This window comes from Gekko japonicus, unplaced genomic scaffold (genome assembly GCF_001447785.1).
Source record: "Gekko japonicus isolate JY-2015 unplaced genomic scaffold, Gekko_japonicus_V1.1 scaffold2718, whole genome shotgun sequence".
Classification (NCBI taxonomy): Eukaryota; Metazoa; Chordata; class Lepidosauria; order Squamata; family Gekkonidae; genus Gekko; species Gekko japonicus.
The window spans coordinates 177,026-193,630 of NW_015168127.1; the positions used below are offsets into that span (position 1 = coordinate 177,026).

General features: G+C 45.7%; 1 protein-coding gene across 1 annotated transcript in view; it reads left to right on the plus strand.

The window, feature by feature from the left end:
- Positions 1–377: 377 nt before the first annotated feature.
- The window catches only part of LOC107113554 (exocyst complex component 1-like), a 24,711-nt gene continuing 8,483 nt past the window's right edge, over positions 378–16,605 (plus strand). The window contains exon 1 of the mRNA XM_015414904.1: positions 378–498. Within this exon, the coding sequence (XP_015270390.1) occupies positions 378–498 (121 nt within the window). The remainder of the gene's footprint in view (positions 499–16,605) is intronic.

Here is a 16,605-nt window from a genome sequence, read left to right on the forward strand (position 1 = left end):
GGATCATCCCAATCAATACCTCCAGGCAGCTGTTAACTGACTGGGATAATGGAATCAAGAATGAGTTAGTGCGAATGGAGCTTTCTTGCCGCTTTGGTATTGAAGATGCCTGTGCCCTGTGATCATCAGGGGGCTGCTAAGACCCACAGGAGGGAATCTCTTGGCACCCTGGTGAACTATAGTAGAGCGGCAAAGCTTTTTTTGCTGGGCTGGATACTGAATGGCGTTGCTTCTGCTCCTCTGGCCAACAAGCTGCAAAATTCAAAGCTGGGGGCCGTGGCCTGACCACTGTGCGACCGAGTCAAAATCCCTGACACCTGGAGGGACCCTAGGAGGAAGGAAAACAAGCAGCATTGGCCTTGATTGAAGACAAGGCAATGTCATCGTTGGTGAAGGAGGATCTTAACAAGAAGCTGTTCAAATCCCTCGGGCAGAGCTTGTATGAGTTCATTGAACTGGAGTTCTCGGGCCAGGACCGCTTCTACCTTTGTGCTTCAGGTAAACATAATGGGTGGGGGTAATGATTTCCATGATCTGGTGTCAATTCTGGCATATATAGGTAGCGAAGAGTGTGTGTTTGGAGTTAGGAAATGCTGATTCAGAGCACAGCCTTGTCAGAAACTGACTACAAGAACTTGTGTGCAAACTACTATTCTGTGATAGGGAGGTGACAATTGTTACCTACTTTATAACAAACTGACCTACTGCTGCAACAAATGACTGAAATAATACTCATGAAGTGCCTTAAGAATTTTATGTGAGTGTTAACTGTTATTTAGCAGGGACTCAACAGGTTGGCTGTGATCCTGTACAATTCTCAACTGGAATTTATTTGCAAGTTAAAAAGTCAGCAATATATTTACTTGGAAGCAAAATCCACTGGAATCAAAGAATTGCCAAATGCGTGTGACCAAGGCTGGCTATAAATCTGTTTAAGGTTAAACATTCCCCTACGATTTGATCTGCAAAATTTATAATTTGGTTTATTTGAACATGTTTATTGTATCCCATGGTGTGAAATACATGGATTTGTTTTAGTAGGTTGGATACATTTTATTTGCTGCTGTATCTAATACAGACAGACAAAGCAATATTTGAAACTGTTAGTCAGTGGATTTTTTTTCATTGCTGGCATTTAATTGCTGATAGACAATGTGGAATTTCTTTTTTTGCTTTTGCTTCTGATTTCAGTAAGGCTGTACACTTGTTTAGATATTTAACACACTATTTGGGCCCTCAATATTTTGAGGTTCAACAACAGAAATAAAATGCTGTGCAATAGTTTACCTTTATATGTTACCACAAGTACTTTGATAATGCTGCAGAGATAATAATTGGAAGTACTTTGGGAAGATTTGTGTGCAAGTTTCTGTATGTTTGAGTATGCAGAATCTCTTATGAAAAGATATTTTCTTCCTCATAAGAAAAAACATTTTCTGTTATTCTCCTAACGTTATAATGTGTGAAATCATGGCACAGACATAAAGCACCTTATACTATAACCCTGGATGTACAGACAATGATGATTTCAATTGTATTATTTCATTATAGTCTACGATTTAAAACAGGTGACTCACACTGACAAAATCTTGGTGGGGAAATGTAATTAATATAAGGAAGCACTGGTTCTGTCTTGATAGGTATTTCCCAGAAAAATGAAAACCCTGAAAGGGCACATAAAAAGATGTTCAGGCTTTCTCCTTAAACCGTGACAGATGCAGCACTGTGTAAAAACAGGTGGCTGGAAGGAAAATCTATGCAGCCTTTGGCCGTAGAGTGTAAGAAAAAATAAAGCAGGGAACTCTTATCCACATTATATTCACTGATTCGAGTTACTGAATTAAACTGAAGAATGAATGGAGATTGTATTTTTAAAGGAGATAGTGAATGGAAGCATGGATCTAGGGTAACACTTCCTTTCATGTTTTGTAGTTAATGACATGAAATTGCTAGCCATCTTAAGAGAGTCTGCCCCTTAAAATCTTCATTTGTTGTTCCTAGCCTGGCTTATTAATGTTGTTGGTGTTGTTGTTTTGCAGTCTTCAAAGAGACCAGTGTAAAAACTTCCCTCCAAACCATCATCATTCTTTCCTCTAATGTCTGCATATTTCTCATTTACATCCAGCATTTGCTTGTTTTGCTGCAGAGCAAAAATGACTGACGCTTAAGCAAGGGGTGGGAAGTTCACTAACGGATTTCAAAACCTGTCTCTGTTGCTGAAATCCACATGAGCGATTCACATTCTTCAATTTGCTTTACTAAGGGCTTCACCCTGGCCTCTATGCTCCCATTAATTTTAAAATGGAACTAAATTTCAATCAATATGCTTGATAGCAAAAAAGACCTATACAATGTTTTCTTGTTCTAAAATCATTTAAAAAGGAAGATCATATTTATCTCAGAAAGCCCTATGAACAATTCAAGGGTAGCCATTTAAACTGTTTAAAATTGGATTAGGAAGTGCTGAAGTATCAGTGCAGCAGTGTCAGTCAATCTTCACAATAATAGAAACTATTCAAATGTTCCAGGGTTTACTTTCAACAGGTAATCTGTGTATACTATTGGGCTTTTAAAAAGTTGTACACCCTGTCCTAAGCAGATATGAGACCTGGTAAATTTAACTTCCTTCCTTCCAAGTGGTAACCAGGATGAAAGAAAATGCTTACACTAGACTTTGGGACTTTGTTTTTTTCAACAGTCATGTAATAAACCACTTGGAAACTATAGGGCTTTCCAAAGCAGGTTTTGATGTGTCTTGGTGCTTTGCTGTAAAAAAAAAAAAAAGTCTAACTCCATTGGGCATTCCACAGCTCTGTGGTGTGCCTAAAGTAGTTCTTGAGATATTGGCCAATGTATTCAGGATCTGAGGTGTTCAGCAATCCTACCCATACCTGCTTAATAATAAATATCACTGCAGTGAATGAGACTAACTTTCATGTTAAGTGTTTAGGATTGTGTATTGACATTAGTATCAGAAGGGGTTTTTTGTACACTACATCTTAAAAAAAGTAACCAAAATGGGAAGAAATTATCTCATTAATTATATTGTCCTATAGAACATTACCTAGTGTTTGCTCAAAACTAATTTCCAAGGTTGGTGTTGCATAACTCAATACATATTTCATAACACTGCTAAGGTTCAAGGCTGCTTGTGTACCAAGCAAAGTTCTTCATAAGAGACAAAAAACCCTCTCTGAATATTAGAATAACATATTATAATAAGCAATTTTCACCCTGTAAATATCTTTAATTTTAATCTTTCCCTCCCAAAATTCATAATTCAGACAGAGGGATGTTGTAAATAATGCAGCTTTAAATAGATTTAATTGTTGAAATAAAAACATACGCCAGTGATAGTGTACCTACCTAAAAGCAGAACGATGCCTCTTTGTGGACACATTTAATAATAGGAATAATATTTCAGTCCAACTAAAATTAATGGAATTTACTTTCAAATACATTTATTTCTGGACATGTGTGAGGCGGTGATCCCCAGCTCAGTTAAAGTAGATAATTTTCAATGCAGTCCCAAGCAGAGTTACACCTTTCTAAGTCCATTGAAGGCTTAGAAGGGTGTAACTCTTCTTAGAATTGCACTGTTAGTCCTTCTTTGTGCCTTGTGTCCATTCAGTAGGCTTCTGTTCAGAGCATATGTGCAAAGGCTGCACACAAAATACAGTCTCTGATCACGCTGCAAGGGCTATGCATACACACATTTCTTATTTTATTTATTTACAAAATTTATATCCTACCTTTCTGCATTTATGGGGGCCTCTAAGCTGTCTACCAGTTTAAAACATAACATGATAAAATACGTTATAAGACCAGTAAAATAAACCCCTTCCCAAAAGTACCTAATTAAAACAACTTTTAAAAGAGCTAAACAGAACAGAGCTAAAATACATATAAGCCAGTTGGAGTACATACAAAACATAAAACATTGGTCAGGAAGGAGGGATCATTGAGGAAATGCCAAATGAAACAAAAAAGGTCTTCACCTGTTGGCAAATGTCAACAAAATGGGCCACATAGATCTCCCTGGGGAGAGAGTTCTGGGATTTTGATGCCATGACTGAGAAGGTCCTCTCCCAGGTTGCCGCCCATCTTATCTCAGAAGGTGGGAGCACCTGGAGCAGGGCCTCCAAAGATGACTGTAGTGGTTGTGCAGGTTCATAAGGGATTAGGCAATCCTTCAGGTATGTTGATCCCAAACTTTATAGGGCTGTGAAGGTCAAAACCAGCACCTTGAATTGTGCCCGGAAACACGCTGGAAGCCAGTGTAGGTGGGCCAAGACTGCAGTGATATGGTCCCTGCAACCCACTCCAGTCAACATCCTGGCTGCGGTGTTGTGTACCAAAGGAAGTTTCCAAACACTTCTCAAGGGCAGCCTCACGTAGAGAGCATTGCAGTAATCTAATCTTGATGCTGATGCTGACAGGATCCTGGATGCCGTTAGGCCAATCACTTGCCTCCTGGATCCGTGTCCCTCATGGCTGGTATAAGCTAGTCGTGAGAGGATGTGGAGCTCACTGATAGAGACATTGTTAATCTGTCCCTGGAGACAGGGGGTCTATCCAGAAGGCCTAAAAGAGGCAATGGTAGTACTGCTCCTGAAAAAAAACATATTTGGATCCTATAGTCCAGCCAATTACTGCCCAGTTTTGAATTTGTCGTATTTGGGTAAGGTGATTGAGATGGCAGTAGCTGAGCAGCTCCAGAACTTCCTGGATGACACATTGGCACTGGATCCATTCCAGTCCAGCTTTTGCCCTGGCCACAGGATGGAGACGGTGTTGGTTGCCCTGAAAGACTATCCCCATCGTCAGCTGGATTGAGGTGGTTGAGCACTGCTATTGTTGCTTGATCTCACAGCAGCGTTCGACACAGTTGATCATGACCTTCTGACTCACCGCCTCACCGATGTAGGAGTTCGGGGGATAGTCCTGAAGTGTCTCTCCTCATTCCTCTGTGGTCGGGGACAGAGGGTGGCACTGGGAGAGAGGGTGTCAACTAGGTACCCATTAATATGTGGGGTTCCTCGGGGAGCAGTCCTCTCCTCAATGTTACTCAACATCTATATGTGCCCCCTTGCCCAGCTGGTGCAGAGTTTCGGGCTGGGGTGTCATCAGAACACTGATGACACCCAGCTTTATCTGCTACTGGATGGCTGCCCGGACATCGGCCCATATAATCTGGGTGAGGGTTTAGAGACCATGGTGGGATGGTTAAAAAGAGTAGACTGAGGCTGAATCCAACAAAGATGGAGGTTCTGTGGTGGTGGGGGGTGTCGGGGCTGGGGCATAGACTTCCCACCATTGATGGGGGCACCACTAACACTGGCACTAACACCCAGCTTTATCTGCTACTGGATGGCTGCCCGGACATCGGCCCATATAATCTGGGTGAGGATTTAGAGACCATGGTGGGATGGTTAAAAAGAGTAGACTGAGGCTGAATCCAACAAAGATGGAGGTTCTGTGGTGGTGGGGGGTGTCGGGGCTGGGGCATAGACTTCCCACCATTGATGGGGGCACCACTAACACTGGCACTAACACCCAGCTTTATCTGCTACTGGATGGCTGCCCGGACATCGGCCCATATAATCTGGGTGAGGGTTTAGAGACCATGGTGGGATGGTTAAAAAGAGTAGACTGAGGCTGAATCCAACAAAGATGGAGGTTCTGTGGTGGTGGGGGGTGTCGGGGCTGGGGCATAGACTTCCCACCATTGATGGGGGCACCACTAACACTGGCACAATCCATCAGGACTTTTGGCATGGTCATGGATGCCTCCTTAACTATGGAGGCCCAGGTCATTAATATTGCCAGGGCGGCATTTTTCCATCTATGCCAAGCCCAGCAATTGGCCCCTTTCCTGTTGCGCCCTGACCTAGCCACAGTAATCCCTGCAATGCTCACCTCCAGATGTAACTCGCTCTACACTGGCCTTCCCTTGAGACTGACATGGAAACTCCAGCTGATTTAGAATGTGGTAGCGCAAGTCCTGACAGGAACAACATGGACAGTGCACATGCCTGCTACACTGGCTTTCAGTGGCATTCCAAGTCAGATTCAAGGTGCTGGTATTGACCTTTAAGGCCTTGAGCAGTCTGGGAGCCGTGTATCTTCGAGGCCATCTTCTCTGGTATGTCCCTAGGAGAGCATTATGCTCTACTGAGAGCAATCTGATGGTGATCCCTGGCCCTAAAGATATCCAGTTCTCGACCAGAAGGCATCCTTAATTTTAGTCAAAAACCTACTCCAACCTGGTGGAGCTCTCTGCCAACTTCCATCAGGGCCCTGTGGGACCTAATGCAATTCCACAGGGCCTGTAAGGCAGAGATTTTCCACCAGAACTTTGGTTGAGGACAGCAATGGTTTTCCATCATAGCTGGCACCCTCCTTTCTTCCATTCTGCCCACACTGGCCTCCTCCTCAACCTGCCCATGGAATAGCAGAACAGCCCAGAGTAGGTTTTTGACTAAAATTAAGGATGCCATCTGGAAACTGTTAAATTAAGGATAATTGACTGTTGGCTTTAATCTGAAATTTCATACTGTTTTAAACCTGTTGTAAATCGTCCAGAAATTTAATTAATAATAATAATAACCAGGTCATGCAACACCGTGGCCATAACTTTTCTTTCCAGGCAAGGCTGAAGCTGGCTAACCAGTCAAAGCTGGTAAAAGGCACTCCTGGCCAAAGCTGACACCTGCTTATCCAGCAGGAGGCCTGGGTCCAAGAGCACTCCCTTGTTGTTGTTGTTGTTGTTCAGTCACACAATCGAGTCCAACTCTTCGCAACCCCATGGACCACATCACGCAAGGCCCTCCTGTCCTCCATCGTCCTCCAGAGTTTGTTCAACTTCATGTTCATTGCAAGAGCACCCCCAGACCCCTGTTACTTCAAGGGGAGTACAGCCCCATCCAGGACAGGTGACACGTTAAATCCTGGGTCAGGCCTTCTGTCCACCTATAGCACTGTTGTCTTGCCAGGACTAAGTGTCAATTTATTAGGCTACATCCACTCCAAAAACTGCCTCCAGGCAGGGTAGCACTGCTGTCTTGCCGGGACTAAGTGTCAATTTATTAGGCTGCATCCACTCCAAAAACTGCCTCCAGGCAGGGTTTCTGTAGCCTCCCTGAAATCAGCTGGAAGTGCAAGAAAGAACTGAATGTCATCTGCATATTGGTCACAACCCAGCCCAAATCTCCAGATGACCTCACCCAGCAGTTTCATGTAGACGTTAAAAACATAGATGGAACCTTGTGGGACTCCATAAACCAAAGGGCCAAACAGCTGTCCCCCAGCATAACCTTCTGAAACCTACCCTACAGGTAGGACTGGAACCACTGCAGAATGGTGCCTCCCAGTCCAGATAGGCTGTCAAGAAGGATGCCATGACTGATGGTATGGAAAGCTGCTGACAGGCCCAGAGTCACACTCCCTCGGTTTGTCTCCCAGCACAAGTCATCCACTGGGGTGACCAAGGCTGTCTCAGTCCCATAACCAAGCCTGAAGCCAGATTGGAAGGGATCTAAACAATTTGCCTCATCCAGGAGGGCTTGGAGTTTTCCAGCCATCACCCATTCAACCACCTTGCTCAAGAATGGAACATTTGAGACTTCTTTAGGCTTCTTTAGAAGTGGACACACCACAGCCTGTTTCAAGACTGGGGTGACCAATCCCTCTCTTAAGGACGCATTAACTACCTCTTGAACCCAGTCAGCCCCCCCCAAAAAAAGATCTAAATAACCTGGAAGAGCAAGGCTCATACAAGTAGGTGGTAGGCCTCAGATGTTCAAGGATCAGACTGAATAAACTGAAACATATCTCACAGACTTGGACAAGTTGGCACCTTGGCACCATCCACCTTGTCACTGCTAATGCAGAGTCCATGTTGGAACAGGTGTGGTAGATTTTATCTGCAAAGTGCTGAGCAAAACGGTCACAGTGGGCCACCGAGCAGTCCACCTCTTCCTGCAGATGGGATCCTACCAAGCCTCTGACTACCTGGAACAGCTCTACTGGCCTACATGGTGTAAATGCAACGGGGGCAGGAAAGTGTTTTTATTTATTTATTTATTCAATTTATAGCCCACCCTCCCCGCCAAAGCAGGCTCAGGGCTGCTTGCCACCATCATTGCCACAGAGTATGTTTACAATGAGCTTATGCCCATGTCCTGTTGGATTCAGCCTGAGCCTTCCTCCACTGTCCACTCTAGCCCTCTCCCTTGTCTTTTCATCGCCCACAGCCCCTCAGAAAACCAAGGGACTACCTGGGGTCTGACACCTGAGAGAGGGTGCCTGGGAGCAGTCGTGTCAATTGCCCAGGTAATCTCCTCATTCCAGAGGCCAACCCGGGCATCAAGCCATATCAACAGGAAAACCTCCTGGAGCCATCATCTGGCCCCGGAGGCAGATACTCTTAATAGATCCCCCATTCCTGCAGAGCCTTGGTATCCCTGTAAGTATAACCCAAACAGATAGTCCATGACAAAGGAACCATAGTCAATTCATCCACCCTCGGCTCACATTCCTCCTGCTCAGAACAACATACCAGATCAAGAGTGTGACCTTCACGATATGTAGGACCATTTATTACGTGAGGCCCATGGGTATCATGGAGGTCATGAAATCCTGAGCCATTCCTGACAAGACAGCCTCAGCATGAATGTTGAAGTCCCCCAGGTCAACTCGCCTAGGAGTCCTCAGAACCACCTGCAAGACTAGCTTTGTCAGGTAGGGAGTGGGTGGTACACTAACAGAATCCCAATCCTGACTCTCAATCCCAGCATTAGGCACACAGCCTCAAAATTGGTAGCATTCTGGATGAGGCACCATGCTAGACTATAGCAACACCACCTATGTTGATGTATCACTGAGTACTCTGGAGGGTTGACCCCTCCAGCCTCCCCTAGCCAATTTGTGCATGTGTTGGTTCTGTACAAGGATCAAGATGAATGCATGAGAGTAAACCTAATCATACTCCCCCCCCCTCCGTGCTCATAAATTAGTTTAAAAGGCTTTTCTGTGCATGGTAAACCACAACTGACTCACTTAGGGTGCATGGAGGACAGATGTTAGTCAGCGCACAGCATCTGGCAGCCAGAGGAAAACTGCCATGCAACATTTCACTATTTTAAAAAATTAATCTACGTTTTATAACTATCTCCAAAATGTCCTGTAGGCTTGTGTATCTTCCTGAAGTTCTGTATGTTCCTAGGAGCATCAGGTCAGCCACTGTTGGGGACAGAGGTTTGGATCCAAACTAATTGAGCAATTTCCAGTTCCCCCTTCCTGCTGTAGACACCCCTCATGGAATTCTTCAGAGCCAATTTGGTGTAGTGGTTAGGAGCATGGACATGGACTCTAATGTGGGAGAACCGGGTTTGAGTCCCCACTCCTCCACATGCAGCTGCTGGCATGACCTTGGGTCAGTTACAGTTCTCTCAGAGCTGTTCTCTCAAGGGCAGTTCTTGAGAGAGCTCTCTCAGCCCCACTTACCTCACAGGATGTCAGTTGTGGGGAGTGGGAGGGAAAGGAGATTGTAAACCACTCTGAGACTCCTCCAAATAGTGAAGGGTGGGGTATAAATCCAATCTCTCCTCCTCCTCCACCACCCAATAATTTATTGAGAGCAGTAGGCTGCAGTAAAGTTCCAGTCCATTGTTGGAAAATGCAGTCTAGATCCAAAAATGTTAGGTAGAGAGTGCTAGGCTAGATGGACCTCTGGGCTGATCCAGAAAGAGAATTAATCATGACTATAGACAACAAGGATTTTACACCCTGACAAAAAACCTAGTCCCCCTTAGTACTGTCTGTGCGAGTTGCTGTATCAACACGCATAAAACGAATAGCCTTGCTCTGTTAGCCGGATCACTGTTAAATCCATTTACTTGAAAGTAATTGAAATCTATATTCCTTAGACGAATGTTTCAGAAAAAAATGACATTCTAGTATCAATAGGTCTAAATGTTGGTTTTTATAGGTTAGTTTTTTACTACTAGGTAAAGCTGCGGTGGCTCAGTGGTTAAGACGCTGAACTGCAGACTGGAAGGTTGGTAGGTCCGCAGTTCTGAGACCCGAGTGCCGCATGACAGAGTGAGCTCCTGTCTCTGGTCCCAGCCCCTGCCAACCTAGCAGTTTGAAAGCAAGAAATTGCAAGTAGATAAATAGGTACCGCTTTGGTGGGAAGGTAACAGCGTTCTGTGCGCCTCAGCATCTAGTCACGCCAGCCACATGACCATGGAAACGTTTTCAGACAGTGCTGGCTCTTCGGCTTGGAAAAGGAGATGAGCACCGCACCCCTAGAATCGGAATCGACTGGCTTTTGAGCAAGGGAAAACTTTACCTTTAAGCAATAAATTTAAAAAAATGAGTAGGTGGGAGGAAATTTATTTTGTGATGAAGACATGGGAGTAAGCAGTCCATAAAAACGGGCTACATGGCACCTTCTTATGCTGCAAGTTTTCTTTTCAAACTGCACATGCATATTAAACAACTGCTCTAAGAATTGAGTTCTGAGAATCTCCCTGGAGCACTCTCCTTAATCATATCTGTTTACTACGTTTTGCTGTACTCTGTTACCATTCAGCAAGGCCTTTTTCAAGTAAACAATTAAATGGGAATGCAGAATGTAGGAATGAAGTCAGCTGTTTGGGAAAGGTGTCCTTTATGGAGGCAATTATAATTCTTAATGAACTGTCAGTTTGTTCCAGAGTGCGGGTGCAAAGTACACACAGTTCTGCTTGTTATGCATCTCAGAAAAGAGTTGGCCTCTGAACTGAGCTCCAGTGAAGAAACTGGTCTTCTAATTAGCATACCTGTCTGTAAGCCTCCCTCAGCACGCTGGACAGTTCCATATGTACTTGAGCTTAAGCAGTATTACACAGGCCAGCAAAAACTTTGGTGGGTATACATGTTCAATATTGTCAGTGCTGTACTACTTCAAAGTAAAATGGCAGGTTAGCCAGGCATATAGCATAGCTAAGACAATATAATCAATGAGTGCAGCGGATAAACCCTGACAGCGTACTATTTGTCTTGGAATATGCATAGGTAAGGGATCACTGTACAAAAGCTATAGAACTGTCAAACACAAATATACGACTGAACAGAAATTAATTCTCTACATTTTCAAATTGAATTGGAATTAATACACTATGACAGAATCGAAGGCTGTAGGCTGTTTCTTAAACCAAATTATTTTCTCGTGTTTTCACTTAGCTGAAAACAGCCTGCAATGTCTGTGATGTCATCACATAATTCAATGAGGGAAAAGGGAGAGGGTGGCTAATGAGCAAATTTGTTCTTAGTGTTCGTTATAATCCCAAAGGCTTTATGACTAGCTTTGCTTCCACAGCAGGTCTTCTGCAGCTAGCTCCTCTCCCCTTTTCAAAAGGAAATCCCTTTGCCTGCTTAATAAATTGTCCTTGATTTTTCTAGGGCCTGTTGCAGTGCAAGGAGCTGAAAACAGTGCAAAGGGACCCGGGGAATTCTAAGGGTGCACAGAGACACACTAGAATGTGCACAGAGAGCTTTTTAGAACAGTACACCTTCTTTCTGTACAGTTATAAAAGCAGAGCAGCATACAGTTTAGAATCTTGGACTAGGATCTGGGGGACCCAGGTTCTGCCATGGAATTTTGCTGGGTGACCTTGGGCCAGTCACTCTCTCTCATCCTAACCTACTTCACAGGATTGTTGTGAGGATAAAATAGAGAAAGGGGACAAGGTTGTATACTCCTCTGTGTTCCCACTGTGGAGGAAAGCAGAGTATAAGCCACTAAATAACAAAAAAAAAACCCCACATTTCTTACTCCATCCACAAATTAAAAATCAGTTCAGTGTGGCTTCTTGGGCCTAAAGAAGTTCTAGAGTATGTTAAGATCAGAAATCTGGTCACATTTGATTGCATCTTTTGTCCATCACTGTGCTAATACCAGTCTCCTCCAGTGTTCCCTCTAAGCTGAGTTGTGTGAGCTAGCTCACAGTTTTTTAGCCTCCAGCTCACAGTTTTTTGTCTTAGCTCAGAAAGGATGACTCCAGAGCAAACTAATTTATGCCGTAACCAAATCACTTGCTCGCAACTTTAATGCCAGCAGCTCACAAAGTAGAACTTTTGTTCACAAGGCCCCACAGCTTTGAGGGAGCATTGGTCTCCTCATGTTTTTCATATATGCATTCTTTACCCATTTTTCCTGAATGTAATGTAACAATTTTATAATGTATGCTTGCCACGCATTCCTTTCCGATTCTCAAATAATGCAGTATTCTGAGAAGAAGAGAGACATGGATCTTCAAGTCACCAGCTTCTGGGATTATGAAGGAGCAGACATGTTTAGCTAAAGAAATACAGTAATATGATAATATGGGTGCAACAGTCCCCTGTTGAGGAATGTGCGTATATTTGCTTTTATTTGTGTTTGCTGACACACACACACACACATGGACTGTATCTGCAAGTACCTATGGGTTTGGGAAGACTGTGTGCTTTGCTTGATGTGACTGTTTCAATTGAAAGCTGCTATGCTGCCTGCACTTTCATGCTAATGACTTTGCACACTCACACCCTGCCGGAGGAAGAAGAAGGCATCGCCATGATGGGTCAGCACAAACAACAACTTTTATGGTTTCAGCCACCATGCATAAATTGGAAGGAGGCACGTAACCCTTGGTATCTGGTTTGCATCCAAAAAGACAGTTTCCTGTTGAATGGTCGTTTTATGGCTTGAGACCAAGCCCCATCGCTCTACACATCAAAGGTTGCCTTGGTACCATCTTCACACCTTGACCAGGTACCATCTTGGTACCATCTTCACACCTTGACCCTGAGTTAAAGGTTTAAATTTCAATATTGCCCCTTCCCTCTAGGTAGAAACGTCATCTCGTAGTAACCTATAGAGTCAGGTCATGGGACGGACCACAAGTGGGAGGATGGTACAGATGCCAGCCCCCTAAAATAGTTTATAAAAAGCGAGGTTCAACAGTTTGAGCCCTGCTAGCCATCTTTTACCTTAAACTCTGTAACTTAAGCTCTACTATAGGTAACTCTTATGTGATCCCTTGGGTTGCAGCCAGGAGACCCACACGTGTTGGCAGGTTCCAACTGTGTGCAGTAGGATTCCTTTAGTTAGAATTTCTTACTCCTGTATTCTTCATTTGGAAGGTCAAGCTCCGGATCAGATAAGTATTTGCCATTTCCCTTTCCCATTCATTTAGTGTAAAAGTGATTATTTTCCATTTCTTTATTTCTAAAGGAGCCTTGTAAGTGTGAGTGTGTGATTCTGTTTTTGTATGTATGCGAAACCAAATATTGGCCCCGGTCACACGTGAGGAATTGGGCCAGGAGAAAAGTATTTGCCATTTCCCTTTCCCATTCATTTAGTGTAAAAGTGATTATTTTCCATTTCTTTATTTCTAAAGGAGCCTTGTAAGTGTGAGTGTGTGATTCTGTTTTTGTATGTATGCGAAACCAAATATTGGCCCCGGTCACACGTGAGGAATTGGGCCAGGAGAGGGACGGATCGGATGTGCGGCAAATGGGCGCGATTGTCATGCCTGCCCCTGCTGATGTCATGCCTGCCTTTGCTGATGCCCCTGAACAGGCTCCTGAGGACCCTGAACAGGCTCCTGAGGACAGTACTGCAGCAGAAAGGCAAAGACTGGATCCTGTAGCTGAAAGCTATCTAAGTGGTGAGGAGGATAGAGCCTCCCAGGGAACACCTGCAAGGGATCAGTCTCTGCTGCAGCCCAGTAATTCATCATCAGACTCGCCTCCACCTGTAACCAGGCTCAGGAATGTAAGAAGACAACAGCTGAGAGAGCGAAGGCAGAATGCACGCATGCGTGCCAGAAGATCTCTTAGCCCTGATTACTGACAGGATCCTGTCCTCACTCCTGGCTAGCTAATGAGTTGATTAGCTAGCACTGTATATATGCAAGTCTGTTGCCAGCAGTCATTTGTGCTGGCAAACGTCGTTTGTTCAGGACCTGAATCCTTGCATCTCTGCTCCAGACCTTGTGGAATTCTTCTCGGCTTGATCCTTGGCTTTTGACCTTCGGCTTTGTTGACCCTGCGTTCATCTCTGACTCCTCTGGTATTGTTGTGATTTATGGACTTGAAACTTTGGTATGTCTGACCCTACTTTTGGACTGTGATTTAAACCTGCTTGAACCTTGCTACCTGGTTTGCCCGGCTTGACCTCGGACTGTTCCTGGACTTTTGCTTGCTTGTGTCACGCCCCCTGGTCCTGCCGTGACAGATTGCCAGCACCCACAACGCTCACACATCCCCACCATGGAAGACGGAGCAACCGGAGGTGTGGACCCCATGGAGGAAATGCTAGCACAGGTACAGCACTTAACTCAAGCTGTGATTGCTTTGCAACAACAGGCTGCTACAAATGCTGTTGCTGTAGCAAATGCTGGTACACCTCCCCCACGTTGCCCAATAAATCCTCCTGATCGTTTCGGTGGGAATGTTGATGAGTTCCAGGCATTCCTTGCCCAATGTAATCTGTATATTGAGCTCAGGGCTCGGGACTTTGTTTCTGAGAAGGCTAAAGTTTGTTTCATTTTAAGCCTCCTTAAAGGGCAAGCTGCCAAATGGGCCACGCCCTTGCTGGTGGGGAATTCTCCCTTACTATCTGACTTCCAGGCTTTCAAGGCTCATTTTGCCGCTGCTTATGCCAATCCTGTGAAAGCTGAAACAGCTAACCGCAAAATAAGGGCTCTTACTCAGCATAAAACCTCTGTCGCTCAGTACACCAATGAGTTCCAGCTGCTGGCTCAAGACCTGACATGGAATGAGGCAGCGTTTATTGACCAGTATACTGAAGGGCTGTCTGACGAAATTCTAGATGAACTTGCACGCAGTGAACGCCCTGACACTTTACAAGCCCTCATCCATCTCTGTCTCCGCATTGATGGGAGGTTACAGAGCCGCCGCCAAAACAGAAAAAAGGCTCTCGCCTTCCCCAGCAGAACCCTTCAGACCTTCCACCGGCCTTCCTCCCCCGGCTCCTCTCCACCTCCTGCAGGCACAGAGCCCATGCAACTTGGCACCGCTCGGCCCCGCCTTACTTCTGAGGAGAAGCTGAGACGGCGCACTCAACAGCTGTGTCTGTATTGTGGAGAAGCCGGGCATTTTGCCTCCAGCTGCCCTGCCAAGCAGAAGCGCTCACCACAACCGGCTCCACCGGTAAAAGAGCAGCCCCAAGCCTGACCGGACCCCCCGGTTTGGGGCCTATTCTGGGGTCCTCCAGTACTCCATACTCACCACAGACTCCCTTCCTGGTGCCAGTGCGGTTGCAACTCCCAGACAACCGCTGGCTCTTCATCCACGCCATGTTGGACTCAGGGGCCGCCTGTTGTTTCATGGACATTCTTTTTGCCAAAGAACACGGCGTTCCCCTTCAAGAGAAGGCAACCCCAGCGCTTGTAGAAGCCATTGATGGACGCCTGCTCCGCTCCGGACCCGTCGTCCAAGAAACCCAGCCACTCACCTTGTGGATACAGCAGCACCAGGAACAAATAACTTTCGACTTGGTGAGGATGCCGAGGTTTCCAGTCATCCTGGGTCTCTCCTGGCTGCGCCACAACAACCCTCAGGTAGACTGGGTACATCAGGAGCTCCAGTTCGGCACCAGTCCTGCACCCACGCCTTCCGTGGAAACGATGGTAGACACCCCGTCTTCAGCACCATCGCCAGAACCATCACCAGCTGCTTTGCTGCTGGGCGCTGCGGCTCCCGCTTTACCTGCCACCTATCAGGACTATGCAGACGTCTTTGACGAAAAGGAGGCAGACCAGCTACCCCCGCATCGGCCCTACGACTGTGCCATCAACCTCATCCCCGACGCTCCGTTACCCTCAGGCCGCCTTTACCCAATGGCAGAACCGGAGCTGGCTGCGCTGAGGGACTATTTGGACAAAAATCTGGCCAGAGGGTTTATTCGGCCCTCTACGTCTCCTCTGTCTTCCCCAGTCCTCTTTGTGAAAAAGAAGACAGGAGACCTCAGGCTCTGCAATGACTACAGGGCCCTGAACAAAATCACCATACGGGATAGGTACCCCCTCCCGTTGATCCCTGAGCTCATGGACCGTTTGCGGGGAGCTCAAATCTACACAAAGCTAGACCTGCGTGGCGCCTACAACCTGGTGAGAATCAAGGCAGGAGATGAATGGAAGACCGCCTTTGGTACCCGCTATGGCCAATATGAGCACTTGGTCATGCCCTTTGGCTTGACCAACGCCCCTGCAGTGTTCCAACGCTTTATGAATGACATCTTCCGTGACCTCCTCGACCGCTTCGTGGTAATTTATTTAGATGACATCCTGATCTTTTCCGCCACCGTGCCTCAACACATTGACCACGTAAGGCAAGTGTTGCACCGCCTGCGCACCCATGGACTCTATGCGAAACTAGAAAAATGCGAGTTTCATCGTAAGTCTGTTGAGTTCCTGGGGCATATTATCTCCCCTGAAGGCACGCTGATGGACCCCAAGAAGGTGGAAGCCATTCTCCAATGGCAGCCTCCCAAAAACCGGAAGGATGTTCAACGCCTCCTGGGGTTCTCCAACTACTACCGCCAATTTATAC